We start from the raw sequence: 17,114 nt of genomic DNA on the forward strand, positions 1-17,114 counted from the left end.
ATTCATGTACACTCAAAAAAAAAAATACAAATACTGAGTTTTAAATGATGATAGAATTAAAATTTTTAGGTGAACAATCCAAGTATTTTCAGAGTGTATTTTTATGATGGATTTCAAAAAATTCTCATACAGAATCTATATTAATCTTAAAATTTATCAGTAAAAACCTGACATGCAAGTAATTATATATGGGGTTTTATAAATTGTAGTACACAGTTTAAAATTGCTGATTTATTTTCAAAGGTTTATTTTTTACAAAATGACAATTCCATCTTCCTCCACTGCCCCCTGGGACAACAGTAAATGGCGACTCAGATCTACGTGCCACGTGTTTAGAATGTCATGTGTACTGGAGCTTCCCTGTCTGACAGCTGGATCACAGCTGAGATGCAGTTGGGAGGTTGGTTTCCTGTGAAGAGCGACACTGTGTTCAGTGTGAGCTGTATGAGCGAGACAAGGCTGAGAGTGATAGGATGCTGCCGAAATGAGCGAGTTGGGACGTCTAGCAGAAACTTGGGGCCTGTAGTAAGTATTAACACGTGGTTGAGAAAAATGAGAGGCAGCTGAAAACCCGAAATGTTTTGATAATTGTTTGATCTGTATGTTCTTTGCTCTTAGAGCAACTACGTAAACCATAAGCTTTCATTATCATAGGCAACCCTGGAGAGCTTACAGAGTGCAAACTATCAAAATAGTGTCCTGAGCTTGAAGAAATGCATCTTTTTCGCCTTATGTTGTTATGCTGGTTTGCAGGTTTCACTGTGATGATGAGATTATGGCTGTTGGCGCTCATCATGTCGGTTACCTGATCCAAAGACTTCCCCATTACATCAATACCATTTACTTCCAAGACCTGGTCATTAATGGCCAGCAGTCCAGTGCAAGCTGCCAGTCCACTAGGTACTATGCGTGAGATAAAGATGCCCGGAACCTTTTCCAGACCGTTAGGAGTAACCCTGACAGCGGTGCAATCACGGATGTAAAACCCCAGAGGTCTGTCCGAGCCTTGGCAATAAAGTTTTAAGTACAGCACTCTTCTGTGGCATTCTGGTAAGATATCCACGTCAATGATGGAAGAAACTGGGCAGAAGTTCTGTGGCATGCTGATCTGAAATGGTGTTTTTCTCTGGCTGACAGGTTTCTTTCGCTTTGTTGTATCATCAGCACCTGCCGGATCCTGGACAGCTTCTTCTGTAAAACAGTGTGGGAAGTAAGTTGAGCTAAGCGTTTTCTGCTGTTCTGAAATCATGAAATCATAGACTCAGATGATTATGAATGTATTTTTTAACTTGTATTTAAGTGTCATTGCACTTTGCTATGATGATGTCTAAAGAGACTTTCAGCTTGAATTTAAAAATGTTACTAAAAAATTTTGTTACTTTTTTATGTATTTATTTGCATGTAAAACACTGTTTGGTGGGGGGGGGGGTATGCCAAATTTAAAAATAAATTAAAATAAATTCAATTAATATAAATGTCCTGATGAAGAAAACAAATTCTTCACTAAATTTAACACATAATTTATATGTCGCCAACTCTAATTATGTCCATCTGCTAAATGTAAATGATACTTGTTCTAACATTCATTTATTTTCAGAATCATTTTCATATTACTATGGAACTTTTAAAAATCACATGATGGAAAGCAATGAGATAATCTACTGTGTCTGGCACACAAACACACCACAAGGGAATACAAAGCAATTATACTCAAGTACATGATTCCTAGCTAGATAAATTCCTTCCTTTTCTTCTTTTTTTCTGTTCCTTCTCTTTCAAGGAGCTCAAAAAGTAAAATTAAAAAAATGCCTTGATTAAAGGCCTTAAGATCTTAAAATTATATTTACCATGTAATGAAATATTCACAATTTATCTCAAATCAAAGTGAAGTCTTGCTAATATATTAGTATAAGAATGTATATCCATGTTTTGTGTTTGGAAAATAGTGCTCTTTGATTCACACACATACAGTACCATTATGATATTTAAGAGGAAAGAGAAAATCAGAAGAAAGCAGACATGTGGAGCAAAGGTATTTAAAAGGAAATTAGAGATATTTAGAGATTGCTTCTTTACCCTTCCCATCCCGTATACCTTGAAGCTGCATGAAGACACGCAGTAAAGACTTTGTTGAGGTCACAACTTTGCAAAAGTTCTCATCATTATTGATGGGCAGTAGCTCTCCTTGCACATCCGCATAGCCAATAAGGACATCCATTTGCTGTAAGTGATGTAAACGAACAATGAGTCTGTGGAAGTCTTTATACCTGCCAGGCTCACAACGATCCACAGAAAAACCTCCTGAATTCTGCACATTACTGGAGAGAAACAAGTAAAACGGTATGAAAATAATATAGGCTATTTGAACACACTCAATATCTTAATCACACTTTTAAGTTCTACTGGACAAATCGGTCAATATGGTTCATAAGGTTTATATCACAGTAAATTGCAGAAGCAGTAAGTGACCTGCGTGCATTCAATCAGCTGAAACAATTAACATATTTTAGAATTCAGCTTCTGGATATTGTGAAGGTTTTGATTAAGTTATTGTTTACAATTTAAGGTATTTCCCTTCAGTCAAATAATACTAGTCTGAAAACAAGAGCTCCAAGATAACCACTGAGACACATGCAATATACATTACAAGAATTATTAGAATTTATTGAAGAATTTTGAATATGAATTTGAAATCTGGATGGAGAAAGAGTAATTAAAAAAAAGATTTAGCAAAGTCTCATAAAAGAAATGCAAAACCGACAAAAAAATTTGTAATAATGATACTGTATGGCAATATAAGTTCTGACAGATACATGGTACATGAGAATAAAAGTACATGTCAGCTTACTTTACATTTGAACTCGAGGAACGAACAGCAGCTCAGAGACTGAGACTTTCCCAGTGTACGCCTAGTGTACGAGGGTTTGCTGAATATGCACACTTAACTCCACCTGATATCTAAACTGGCATGTCTCTTAAGAGGCCAGATCATGTTGTCGGATGAGCGCTTAACTAGACTGAGAGAACATTTAAAGGCCTTTGCAGGTGTTTTGAGTTAATTAGCTGATGTGTGGAACCAGATGTCTTCAATATTAAACCTTTTCACAATATTCTAATTTTCTGAGATACTGAATTCAAAATTTAAAGAAACATTTGAAATATATCAGTCTGTGTGTAATGAATGAATATAATATAAAAAATTCACTTTTTGAATGGAATTAGTGAAATAAATCAACTTTTTGATGATATTCTAATTATATGACCAACACCTGTATTTGTTTCTAATAAGTTGTCACTGTTGGTAAACCGTGATCTCTGGGTTTTGCACTTTGTGGGTGAAGTCTGTGTGTTACGCGTCAGCACTGATTAGATGATGGGCGTCTCCGTTAATTGTCATCAGCAACAGCTGTCACTCATTACTCATCCCTATATATTGGCTTGTCTAGCGTCTTGTGTTCGTGAGACCGTTGTTTCATGTTTGTGACCTGTGCTTTGCTTTCTTGTGTGTTTCTGCGTTGGATGTCCATATTTCCCCCGGAACCCCGTCCACTCTATGCAACCCACCACCAAGCAACACCACTTACCTTCGGCTCGCTTCCCCGCGGTTCTTGTGTCACCCTCTCCTGCTGCCAACTCACCTCCGCCTTCCGGATTCGTCATTCATCAACACCATCTTGGACTGTGCATTCTTCCCAGCGTTATTTGTCTCCCAGTATTGTATTGTTTCATTGTTTTCATTAAATTACCTTAACCTCTCACTTGCTTCCTGCCACTCCTTCACCCCAGTCATTACAGAACGCTCTCACCCAAACATGGAAGCAGCGAGCACCACTTCACTGTCTGAATTCATTCACCACAGCATCAACCGCATGGATCAGCAGCAGGAGAGCATCGTGAACACCAGACGCGCGATCCAAGCGCTGGTGACACAGGTGTCCGAGCTCACCCAGCAGATTCATCAACTAACCTCTCCCACTGCGCCCACCGCACCGCCTGCGCCGCCCATCCCCCGGGAGACCTCCCAGGACCATTTCCAGCCAGAGCCGCGACTTCCGGCGCCAGAGAGTTACTCCAGTGAGCCAAACTTTTGCAAGACTTTCCTTAACAAATGTTCCATGCATTTTGCATTGCAGCCCCGCACCTTCGCGACAGAGGAGTCCAAGGTTGCGTTTGCTATTACCCGACTCCAGTGTTGGGAAGGTTACTTTGGAAATGTAATAGGTTACAGATTACAAGTTACCTTGTTTAAAATGTAATAGTAGTGTAACTTTTTAAATTACTCTAATAAAGTAATGTAACTAATTACTTTTGAGTACATTTTGATTACTTTTATAAATTTCTAATGAATATTTATTTGCAACTGTTAATCATCTTCAACCATTTTACACCATGCAGGTTTAACCTTACAGTAGTGCTCAATACTGTCAGACTTTCACCCATCCTTCATCACTTAAATTAAGATGATCACATTTGAACACATCCACCACACAATCAGACTTTAGTACTGCCTTTTACTTTGAGATTGGTCTGAAGTTCAATGCAGATTTAAAATCAAAAGAAACAGTTTATAGATAATGTTTTTGAAACCAAATCTTTTCACAACTACAGGCATCTAACTGCATCTAACAATGGTTTGGGGAAAAATAGTTAATAAAAAAATAAAAGCATATAGCTACATCAACTCAAATATGGTTATCTAATATGCATGTTTCCTATTTTGTGTACTAAACTCCTGAAACATTGGTGTCTTTTTGAAACAATGCTGTCTCTTTGTATATGATATGATGATAGTTTCTCAAAATAAGTAAAAAATGCTCATGAAGTGACTCAGAGCAGTTCTAGAGATTAATTTCCATGAGGGATGGACTGGAAAAATATAGGCTGGGAAATCTCACACTCATACACCCACAACACATTCTGAAACATGGACAACCCTATTTTGTGTATGGACCTGACATGAAAAAGATTTGAATCCTTAGGTTGGGGGACATGCAACGTAATTAAGAGTTCTCTCCTGAACTGCACCTTCACTTCCATTATCCATCCATCTCTCTCATGACTTTAATACTGAAGATTTTTATTTGACTTTTACCATGTTTTGTAAGTGCAATTTTGTTTTTTTGGCAAATGAATTACCACTTGTATTTATTTTTACTACAAATTCCATGGTTAAACCACTGTTAGTGCCATACCATAGGCTATATTAATTTTCCTCAGGGTTGTGTTTTGTCTGCACTAGCTCCCCCTAAACCTATGATAAAATATGATAATTTGTCTGCTAAATTATTACTGTAACATTACAATAGATAATAATGACGTCGTTTATACAGTATTTTGAGTGAGTGTGAGCAATGTGCTGCTGCTGCTTGACTAAGTAAACAAAGACAAAACTACATTAGCATATTTACAGATGAAACTGACCTGCACCTGAAACCCTAAACAGAAGTGTTGCTTCTCTGGTCCACCTGTGCGCTTACACAGTTCACTCCGGTCTCTCTCTTTCGCATTGATTACTCGGAGTCTGATCCAAACCGTTCGGCGGAGGCGCAGAGAGCGCGCGAGCCCAACCATTGCCAGTCACGACTAACTGATTCATGATTTAGATTTAATTATCGAATGGCGGATTCGGAAATAATCGCTTTAGTATATTCGGCCTGCAATTATACAATAACAATATTAAAATAGAGGGCCAAATCGTCTGCCAGGCCACCGGGAATAGTCCTGGTTCTCCCGATGTCCAGTCAGCGCATGATTTCCACAGACAGGCAGAACGTGCAGGATTCATATTCATTCATATTCATATTCATAGTCTTTTTGCAGCTTAATATTCACAGACCCCAGTCCACATTGCATTTTTATTCAAGTGTACTGACTTTCTTTTGATCTATTCATCCAAAATGTGGCATATTTCGTCCGCGTTATAGGCTGAATTCCATTTTTATGACTGGATTCTACGAATGTGTTCTCCGCGTCGCGGAGATTATGGGCCATATGTCTTAGTGCAATTTGGGAAAGAAAAAAGCTGTATGTGGATGTGTGTAAATATTCAAATGTAATCCTCTTTGTAATCGTTACAAATTTCATAAGTAACTGTAATTTAATTACTCATTTTTCTTAGTAACTGTAACGGATTACTGTTACATTTATTTTGTAATTAAATTACGTAACGCCGTTACATGTAACTAGTTACTCCCCAACACTGCCCGACTCTCTGGCAGGGCCGCCTTATGGGGGACGGCGGTGTGGGAGAATCAACATGCATGTTGCGCCTTGTTCCACTCCCTCTCCGAAGAGATGAAACGGGTCTTCGATCGAGCCGCAGCTGGTAGGGAGGCCGCTCACCAGCTCTCGGACCTTAAACAAGGAAAATCATCAGTGGCGGACTATTCCATTCAGTTCCGCACCCTGGCGGCCGCGTGCCAGTGGAACGAAGCGGCGCAGTGGGATCGATTCCTGCATGGGCTGGCCGACCGTGTTCAGAAGGAAATCTACCTCCTCGAGCTGCCCCCAACGCTCAACGGCCTAATTGACCTGGCACTCCGGGTGGACACTCGGATTAACCGACTGGGTAGACAAGTCAGTCCTACACGCCATTACGTCTCTCTGGAAAGGGGCCGCTCGAGTCGAGAGAACATGGACGGTCCCGTCTACGATCACGAACCCATGCAGGTGGGTAGAGCTCGGCTTTCCTGGAGGGAGAGAGAGCGGCGGAGGTCCCAAGGACTATGTTTATATTGCGGTGGCTCGGAGCATTCCATCCATTCATGCCCGGTAAAAGGAGCCAGCCCGATAGTAAGTTTGAGGCTACTTTCGGGTTTAAACTTCGCCGGTAAGTCCTCAACCACATCATCGACTCTCCTTCTGGTGAAACTGCGGTGGGAGAATCACACTCACGACTGTCACGCCCTTCTGGACTCTGGGGACGAAGGTAATTTCATTGACTCTCTCCTTGCACGTCACTTGAAACTTCCTGTCCTTCCTGTGTCTCATCCCATCCATGTCACCGCACTCAATGGCCAGGAACTGCCACATGTCACCCACTACACTGAACCCATAACTCTGCTCACCTCAGGCAACCACAGTGAAACCATATCCTTTTACCTCATGGACTCCCCTGTAGCTCCCATTGTTTTAGGTCACCCCTGGTTAATCAAACATAATCCACGAGTGGATTGGGGTTCCAACACAGTCACCTTGTGGAGTGAAAGTTGTCACGAGTCTTGTCTGGTTTCTGCTTGTCCTGTTGTGCCTGTTTCTGTCTTTCAGAAAGAGACCATGGTGTTATCAAATGTGTCCGCAAAGTACTTGGACCTGAAGGAGGTGTTCAGTAAGTCCCGTGCTGCTTCTCTTCCTCCACATCGTCCCTATGACTGTGCTATAGATTTAGTGCCAGGTAAGTCTCCGCCTAAAGGCAAGCTTTACTCTCTTTCTATTCCGGAGAGGGAGGCCATGGAGAAATACATTTCTGATTCCTTGGCATCGAGGTTCATCCGCCCTTCCTCTTCTCCAGCGGGGGCGGGATTCTTTTTTGTGGGTAAGAAGGATGGTTCTTTGCGACCTTGTATTGACTACCGATAGCTGAACAACATCACGATAAAGAACACCTATCCATTACCATTGATGGTTTCAGCTTTCGAGAGGTTACAGGGAGCATCCATATTCACAAAATTGGATTTACGTAACGCTTATCATTTGGTCCGCATCAGGAAGGGGGATGAATGGAAAAACGCCTTTAACACCCCTAGAGGCCACTTTGAATATTTGGTGATGCCGTTCGGGCTCTCCAACTCGCCAGAGGTTTTCCAGGCACTCGTTAATGACGTGTTGAGAGACATGGTAGATCAGTTTATATATGTTTACCTGGGTGACATACTGATTTTTTCTTAATCTCTCCAGGAACATGTTCAACACGTCAGACGAGTGCTCCAGAGATTACTTGAGAATGGGCTTTTTGTCAAGGCGGAGAAATGCGTATTCCATGCACAGTCTGTCCCCTTCCTAGGGTATATCGTCTCGTCCGAGGGAATACGTATGGATCCTGATAAGGTTAAGGCTGTGATAGATTGGCCATCTCCGGATTCACGTAAGGCCCTACAGCGGTTTCTGGGGTTCGCCAATTTCTATCAACGTTTCATTCGTAATATCAGCCAACTAGTCTCACCTCTGACAGCCTTGACCTCCCCCAGTACTCCGTTGAAGTGGTCGGATGCAGCCGAAACTGCATTTTTTATCAACCTCAAGAGCCGCTTCGTTTCAGCTCCCATTCTTGTAGCCCCTGATCCCACACGGCAGTTCGTGGTGGAGATCGACGCATCAGAGTTGGGGGTAGGAGCAGTTCTTTCCCAACGTGCTGCCTCGGACGATAAGATGCATCCCTGCGCGTTTTTCTGTCATCGGTTATCTCCTGCTGAACGCAATTATGACATTGGTAACAGAGAATTGTTGGCTGTCAAATTAGCTTTAGAGGAGTGGCATCACTGGTTGGAAGGTTCAGGGGTACCTTTCATTGTTTGGACCGATCACAAGAATTTAGAGTATATTAGAACTGCCAAAAGACTCAATTCCAGGCAGGCTTGGTGGGCACTTTTTTTCGGTCGTTTTGATTTTACTCTGTCGTACCGCCCGGGTTCCAAAAATGTCAAACCCGATTCTTTGTCACGTCTTTTTGATCCCTCTGCCCGCCCGGTGACTCCCGAGTGTATTTTACCTGAGAAAATAGTCATCTCAGCACTCGTATGGGAGGTCGAATCGAAGGTCAAGACGGCCTTAGAAGGGGTAAAGCCTCCGCCCGTTTGCCAACAGAATCGTTTATTTGTGCCAGAAGAGTTACGGTCCGAAAATATTCAGTGTGGTCACTGCTCTAACGTTGCTTGTCATCCAGGGATAAGCCGAACCAAGGGGTAAGTTAAACAATGATTCTGGTGGCCACTTATGGCTCGTGATGTCCACGATTTTGGTTTGACTTGCTCAGTTTGCGCCAGTGGTAAGTCGTCTAACCGGCCTCCTGATGGGCTTCTTCAACCGCTGTCTGTCCCTTCGAGACCCTGGTCACATATCGCACTAGATTTTGTTACCGCCCTCCCGCCCTCTAATGGCATGACGGACGTTTTGACCATAGTGGACCGGTTCTCGAAGGCGGCACATTTCATTCCCTTGCCCAAATTACCGACAGCCAAGGAGACAGCGGTCACTGTCCCAGATCACGTCTTTCGGTTACATGGCCTCCCGGTAGACGTGGTTTCTGACAGGGGATCCCAATTCATATCCAAATTTTGGAAAGAATTTTGTAAGTTGCTAGGAGCGATGGTTAGCCTGTCTTCGGGTTATCATCCCCAGAGCAACGGCAGTCTGAGCGAGCCAACCAAGATTTAGAGAGAACGTTGCGATGTTTGGTCTCCAAGAATCCTTCTTCCTGGAGCCAACAACTCTCTATGGTGGAGTATGCTCACAATTCGTTACCAGTGTCAGCCACGGGCCTCTCTCCGTTTCAGTGCAGCTTAGGTTACCAGCCACCAGCTTTTCCTAGTCTGGAATCTGAAGTTGCGGTCCCCTCCGCTCACGCATTTGTCCAGAGGTGCCACCGCACCTGGACCAGAGCCCACAAGACTCTGCTCCGGATGAGGGAGCGCACTAAGGCCAAGTCCGATCGCCACCGGTCAAAGCCTCCCGTTTACGTTGTGGGTCAAAAAGTGTGGCTTTCTACAAACAATATTCCTCTCCGTCCCGTTTCGAACAAATTAGCTCCCAAATTCATTGGCCCGTTTACTATCACCAAGATCATTAGTCCAGTGACAGTCCGCCTCAAACTACCGGAAAACTACAGGAGGATGCATCCCGCCTTCCATGTGTCCAAAATTAAACCCGCAATTTATTCACGTATTAATCCGCCTACCCCGGTTCCCCCGGCGCCGCGTCTCGTAGATAGGGAACCGACCTATTCGGTTAATTGTATTCTGGAATCGAGACGGAGGGGACAAGGATTCCAAGTACTTGGTGGACTGGGAAGGTTACAGTCCGGAGGAGAGGAGTTGGGTACCTGCTAGGGACATACTGGATCCCTCCCTTATTGACGATTACAATCAGCAGGTAGGCCCTTCTGTGAACTCCAGGAGGCGTTCTTTGGGGGGGGATTGGGGTACTATCACGGTTGGTAAACCGTGATCTCTGGGTTTTGTACTTTGTGGGTGAAGTCTGTGTGTTACGCGTCAGCACTGATTAGTTTTTGGGCGTCTCCGTTAATTGTCATCAGCAACAGCTGTCACTCATTACTCATCCCTATATATTGGCTTGTCTAGCATCTTGTGTTCGTGAGAGCGTTGTTTCATGTTTGTGACCTGTGCTTTGCTTTCTTGTGTGTTTCTGCGTTGGATGTCCGTGTTTCCCCGGAACCCCGTCCACTCTACGCAACCCACCACCAAGCAACACCACTTACTTTCGGCTCGCTTCCCCGCAGTTCCTGTGTCACCTTCTCCTGCTGCCAACTCACCTACGCCTTCTGGATTCGTCATTCATCACCACCATCTTGGACTGTGCATTCTTCCCTGCGTTATTTGTGTCCCAGTATTGTATTGTTTCATTGTTTTCATTAAATTACCTTAACCTCGCACTTGCTTCCTGCCACTCCTTCACCCCAGTCATTACATAAGTCTCTTGTATTTGGTATCGGCAAATCTCTTGGATAAACATTCAGTAAGCTATTTGTGAGCCAGTTGATCTTTTTTTTTTTGAAGAATAAACAGGTAAACAAACATATATATATATATATATATACAGAGAGAGAGAGAGACTAAACGAATTGTATTACATTGTAATATGTATTATTTAGATTACGATAGTTTCAGTTTTTATTTATTTCTCTCTGTGTTTGTGTGTACATTACAGGCTATATAGTCTATTGTGAATTTGTGACTCTATAGTAACTACATCTTAATAACAAAGGAACAATAAATAATTTACCTAAAAATCCACATAACAGCACGTGTGCAATATAAAGTACAAGACACCATACATGACTGGATTGTGAAGTTTATTTTTGAGTATTTCTTTCTTAGCAACAGGATAATTTTTTTTAAAAACAGGGCCCATATTTACAAAACCTTTTATGTTGCCACTAAGAGGTCTCGTAAATAACAGGAAAGGTTTTAAGATAAGAGTTTTCTCTTAAAACCTTTTCACAAAGCTGCTGAGAAAAACTTTTACTGAGGAATATAGAGAAGTCTTAAGCTAAGGTAAAGCTGGGGTTGACCTCGTTGCTATGGAAAATGTCAGCATGCTTACTAACTATGCCCACAGTGATTGGATGATAGTCTCTGTCAGAAATTTATTCATAGAAATATAGCAGAGTGCAATAATATGTTGCCATATTTAAATACAGGAAAATAAAACTGCTAATTGCAACATTTAAATAAATATTTTAAAATACAGGCTACGTGTCACTTATTAAACAAGCATATGTTCAGCTTATTGTCAGCCTCTTACATGTGTGCTTCTCATAATTAGTGAATATGCATATAAACTGCCTTTTAATTAGTGTAGAATAATCATGGCTGATAGTAACGCATGTAAACGTAAAATAAAACCAAACTGGATGCAAGAACATTTGTTACTTCTTGCCCAAAACCAAAGGTGATACCTTTTTAATAAACTCATTATGTCAAGTTTCTAAAATGTTTATATTTTGAGGCAGATTACCGGCAACAGTCATTTAAGGAATAGTTTGTGGCTTGGTCTTAGTGACTTAGGAGTCCCCTTCACAGGTCTAGGAGCTAGTTTTAGTGTGAAAACGCTTTGTGAAACACTCTTGGAGCACAAATTTAGGAGTCATAAATTTAGAACTGACACACCCATTAATTTTAAGATTTTCTCCTAAATCTGCGAGTTATGAGCTAATTTTAGCCTTAAGATGTTATGTGAATATAGGCCCAGAAATCATAAGAGATTTTGTTAGAAAGAGAAAAAAATATTTATACTATGCTGTTCAACTTAATCGCGAAACAAAATATAATGGTTTAGTTTTGTCTATGTTTTTCTGGTTAAAAACCAAAGAGGAACAGATGGCTCTGTGCTCTGGCTCTATGCCTTAACTTCATCAGGAAGCTGGCCTCCAGTTACAGCGGCCAAGGCATTGGTCACCATCCTCTCCACAATGATCTGTGAGGTCTCCACGGTGTGGGTTCCTAAATGGGGCAGGACGATGACATTTGGGAAGGACAGCAGGGGATGATCCCTGTGTATAACACATTTGAAAAAAACATTTAGGCTTGCAATTTCTACTATCCTACACTTAAGCAACTTTAATTAAAAACAAAGCAAGCAACGCAAACCTGGGAAGTGGTTCAGGATACGTAACATCTAAGGCAGCAGCTCGTATCATTTTCTTCTGAAGAGCATCTACTAAAGCATTTTGGTCCACTACCAAGCCTATGACAAGAAAAGCAGTTCTCAAACAGGGCTGCTTCTCTTTAATTGGATTGCCTTGTTCCAGCCTATTACATTACCTCTGCTAACGTTGATAAAGGTGCAATTGGGTTTCATCATGGCAAACTCTTTGGCACCAATCAGTTTGTGCGTATGAGGGGTCAGATTGACCACCACCATGACGAAGTCTGACCTCTGTAACAGCTCCTTCATGCTTGCACAATATGTGGCCCCAACAGCTCTCTCATCACTCTCAGGCCTGAACATATAAAACACTGTAAAATTAAATTGAAGTATTACATTTAGCCAATCTAACATTAACAAATTCCTGACCACAACCCATAAGGCCTTGTTTAGAAGCTTGATAATAATTTTTTTCCAATCACAGACTAAATGCAACCTAGCTGAAAGGCACCATTGTAATTTCACACTTATTTTTAAAAGGAATATATGTTCATACTTTACCTTTCAAATGTTTGGGGTTAATTTTTAAAAAATGTTTCTGTGGTCACATTTTGTGGTTAATGTACATAAAACTTACAGTTTACATATTACTCAAGCTGGTGAGAAGTTGTTTAGTGACAGTGTAAATATTTCAGTCAAAGTCCAACAGATTCACCTTCGATTCCTATTGTGGTAAAGGATTTTCATCTCAAACCCTTGAGCTCTCTTGGCTATTTTGTATCCTATTCTACCCATGCCGATGATGCCCAGGGTGGCCCCGCTAACATCAGTGCCTAGAGAGGACTCGGGAAAATCATCAGACTCCCGGAACTTGGAAAAATTGTATCCTGCGTAAAAAAAAAAAAGAAATTCCCAACGGATTCACTGAAAAATATGATAAGCCAGGAAGAAATTCTAGAAATGAAACTGCAGCTCTCACCTTCAACTATCTTCCTTGCAGATGCCAACATCAAACTCATGCCAATATCCGCAGTGGCATTATCCACCACATGAGGAGTGTTGGAAACTTTGACTCCAAAGCTATTGATCAGAGGAATATCCAGGTGGTCTACTCCCACCCCACCATTAACAACCGCTTTGAGGTTAGGCAAAGATTTTAACAGGTTTTGGTCAACTTTAATAACGTCACCCCACACAAACAATGCCTGGATTTTGTCAGCGAAGTCTACTTTCCTCTGTACAAAGCACTCATATGGGATTATAATGAAGTGTTTCTCGATACAAGGAGAAAAACACTTGTAAATGCCTCCGGGCGCTCCGAGCGTGGTAGCTAATATGCATGGTTTCTCCATAACCTGTGAACAAAAATAAAAGAGCAATAACTATATAAACAAAGCAACAAGCACACGCATTCGTCTTTAAAAATCTTAGGCTATATAAAATATAATTCTTTCTCACCACTCGTGTGACAGTCGATCGTAGTTGGATTGTTCCCTGGATAAGCTTGCTTGTCAAGTCTTTGCAATGTGTGTTCCAGACTTTGTTAATCAAGTACCGATTAAGACTAAAGGTGGCTTCCTGCAAATCATTATATAACCGTACAGATTTACAAAAAAGAAAGAAAGAAAAATAAATGCCGACTCTCAAAAAACTAGTCTACCTCTTCGAACTGTTTACATAGCGGCTGATGTCAGGTTTCGTCATCGGAGAGACTGATAGTTCCTCAATAATCAGAAGGGGGCGCTAGAAACTCATGAAACGGATTAGATGCATTTCTGTCACAAGATTGAGTACATATGTAGTGGTTTGATGGACATGTGCTTCGTGTTTTTGCTATTATTTCCCAGATTTGATTTTATTTGAGTTGTATGATCTTCTTTGATCACAAGCACTTTATAATGATGGACGTATGCTTTGCTTTGACAGCATTTTTGGTATTTTGGTTTAGCCAATAGTTCATTTTGTATGTTTCAGAGTAGATTAATAAACCAACAAAAAATAAAAAATCTTATCATATATTTCGTCAAAAAGTCCATCACAGTTACAAATTTTTTGATTGTCATAGTTTTATGACAATATAACACTTAAACTGTGCTGATGAACCAACCACGTGAAGAGTGAATTTGCAAAATGAAAATGTAAAGGCCATAAATTAAATGTTGGAGGCTTTGATGGCTCTGAGGGACATTGCATTCATTCCAGAACTGTTAGATGGTTTTTACTGGCTGCAGCAGAGGTCCAGCTTTGCCTCCATCTGTTTGAAAATTCACGTCGAGAGGTTCAGCATCGCAAATCAACAACCCAATAATTTAATATACTGAAACTCTAGCAAGTACATGCTTTCATTTCCACTATAAAGGACACTAAATGCATTTTTGAGCTATTACGAATTGTCTCAAACAAAGTGAGTCATAATTAGTTTATTTACTGGATTTTTCAGCATTGTCTACTCTAATACAATGATGCCAACAACCACATCTGAGTGATTTTTCACCACACACACATTGTTAGGGTCAGCCTATTAGTTTTTGATAACAGTAGATAAATAATCCAAAGAAATTAGATATAATACCTTGTTATATAACACATACTGTGGATGTACTGAAGCAAATCAATCTCTACCAACTTGAACTGTGTCGTGTCTTTGTATGAAAACTATACTTCCTTGAAAGTTTGCTTGGTTTGGCAATCAACCAAAAATCTTTCCAAAAGTATTTCTCTTCAAAGTCTAGCGCTTCACAATTAGCCTACATCTCTGACCCTGCCCCGGGGACAGGCATGTTTAAAAGTGATGAACTGATTCTCCTGCCAGCAGGGTGGCCCATTATTAGTCTACTTAAAGCCCTATTTTTAGAACAAAATGGGAGAAAATACCAGACAAGCTCTTGTTTCGCAGACTTTACAGACTCATGTGATTTAACAAATATAAAGGTTACAACAATGTTCCTCTTTTTTAAACTGAATGGACAAGAAAATTTAAGCAGCTATCAGCCATATACTCATGAATTCCAGTAGATCCTAATGAATTCAGTGACTGTTATTGCACTTAAAAGTCCATAAAACACATCTTAAAAATGCTTTTTCTCTTGTGGTTCTTTGTACAGTGGTTTAAACATTTGTATCCTAAAACCATTACCAACTTCTTTCAGTTTGCTTTTCCTGCTTTTCCTGTCTTTGGCATTATCAACTATAACCAAAATCTCTGGCGTAATCAAATGGGCACTTGTGCTGTGATATGAATGTCCCTGATACTTCTTGAGGTTATTTTTAACGTTGTTCCAATTAAAGAGGCCTATCTGCCCTCAGGCTGAATGATAACGTTTCTCCTGGTAGAAAGACAAAGAACAGACTTCAGCAGATCTTGAGCTGCACAATCACAGGAATATCCCATCTTGCACTTTTTTCCAGCCCCCCCACCCCAAAAAAGGAGGAAAATATCATTCTAAAACCAAAGGTTCAAGGCATTATGTTTCTAAGCATTATGGAGATTTGGACACATTTAACTAGCCAACCAGTAACTAAATATTTAAATCTCTACATTTATTTTCATTATTTTTCTAAAATGCATCCTTCTGCTCTACATTATTTTTGTAACTCAGCAGCACATTGTTGGTTCTTCTAGGATAAATTGCTTGATTGACCTCGTTTGTAAATCGCTTTGTATAAAAGTGTCTGCTTAATGAATGTAAAATGTAAAATAACTGAATATGATGTGGCAATTTCCCCTGTTGTCTAATTCAGATGAACAACACTCATTACATTTCACACTGTAATGGGGAACAATACCCAATCAGTTGTATTCCTGTATGCTGGGATTGCTGATCAGAGTGTTTATTTTTAGAATTAAGTGAAAGTGAAAGTGAAGTGACATTCAGCCAAGTATGGTGACCCATACTCAGAATTTGTGCTCTGCATTTAACCCATCCGAAATGCACACACACAGAGCAGTGAACACACACACACACACACACTGTGAGCACACACCCGGAGCAGTGGGCAGCCATTTATGCTGCGGCGCCCGGGGAGCAGTTGGGGGTTCGATGCCTTGCTCAAGGACACCTAAGTCGTGGTATTGAAGGTGGAGAGAGAACTGTACATCCCCACAATTCCTGCCGGCCTGGGACTCGAACTCACAACCTTTCGATTGGGAGTCCGACTCTCTAACCATTAGGCCACGACTTCCCCTCTGGATTATCACAGAGGAGGGTTTATAATCCTTACAGACTCCTTGATTTCACCAACATTGGCAAAGCACAATCCATTCTGGGCCGTGAGTTTCCAAAACTAGCGACTTTTAGCATTTTATTTAAAGTAGTGTATAGGGGATGACGAATATTTAGGCCTATGGGTTTGCATGTGAATTGTAAGAAATATTTTGGTTCATTATTCACATTTTTTGATGCCATCAGTTAGATAACATTATCATTTTAATGTTAAATTGACACTTTCAATCTCACTTTTGCATTTTGACTCTTGATCAAGATAGATGAAAATGATTTATATTATTATTATTGTTTTAATTCTGCATTTTATTTTCCAGTTTGCAAACTGATGATATTCTTCTAATGTCATTTACTATCACGTGAATCACCTAAGCTTCGTGACAATTCTAATAGCATGCAAAAGATTCCAAAAGTGTTTATTTTGTATAAACCTACACATGGCATTTATGAGCTAAAAAACGCAATTATCCTTATATAGTCGTTTTTTTTCTCATGCACCTTGGTTTCTCTCATAATCAGGCTATTAGTTAATCCTAAAAATACTTCGTGATAAGATGTATAATTCAGATG

At 40.6% G+C, this 17,114-nt stretch overlaps 1 protein-coding gene and 1 pseudogene across 1 annotated transcript; both read right to left on the minus strand.

The window, feature by feature from the left end:
* Positions 1 to 216: 216 nt before the first annotated feature.
* LOC132103500 (partitioning defective 6 homolog gamma-like) lies at positions 217 to 10,521 on the minus strand (annotated as a pseudogene).
* A 1,464-nt stretch (positions 10,522 to 11,985) lies between these two features.
* Positions 11,986 to 13,995, minus strand: zgc:136493 (uncharacterized protein LOC692276 homolog). The gene is made up of 6 exons (XM_059507863.1): positions 13,780 to 13,995; positions 13,301 to 13,676; positions 13,037 to 13,208; positions 12,498 to 12,676; positions 12,324 to 12,420; positions 11,986 to 12,226 (listed from the first exon to the last, which is right to left on the minus strand). Exons 2-6 carry the CDS (start codon positions 13,671 to 13,673, stop codon positions 12,073 to 12,075), a joined length of 975 nt encoding a protein of 324 aa, XP_059363846.1. The 5' UTR covers positions 13,674 to 13,676; positions 13,780 to 13,995; the 3' UTR covers positions 11,986 to 12,072.
* Between the last annotated feature and the right edge of the window lie 3,119 nt (positions 13,996 to 17,114).

The sequence above is a fragment of the Carassius carassius genome, chromosome 24 (assembly GCF_963082965.1).
Source record: "Carassius carassius chromosome 24, fCarCar2.1, whole genome shotgun sequence".
Taxonomy (NCBI): Eukaryota; Metazoa; Chordata; class Actinopteri; order Cypriniformes; family Cyprinidae; genus Carassius; species Carassius carassius.

Coding starts and splice junctions, on each gene's coding strand:
- zgc:136493 (XM_059507863.1), bottom strand. CDS start 13,673: ATGGAGAAACCATGCATATTAGCTACCACGCTCGGAGCGCCCGGAGGC. Junction 12,677..13,036: donor TACCACAATAGGAATCGAAG/GTGAATCTGTTG, acceptor TTATATGTTCAG/GCCTGAGAGTGATGAGAGAG. Junction 12,227..12,323: donor TATCCTGAACCACTTCCCAG/GTTTGCGTTGCT, acceptor TGTTATACACAG/GGATCATCCCCTGCTGTCCT.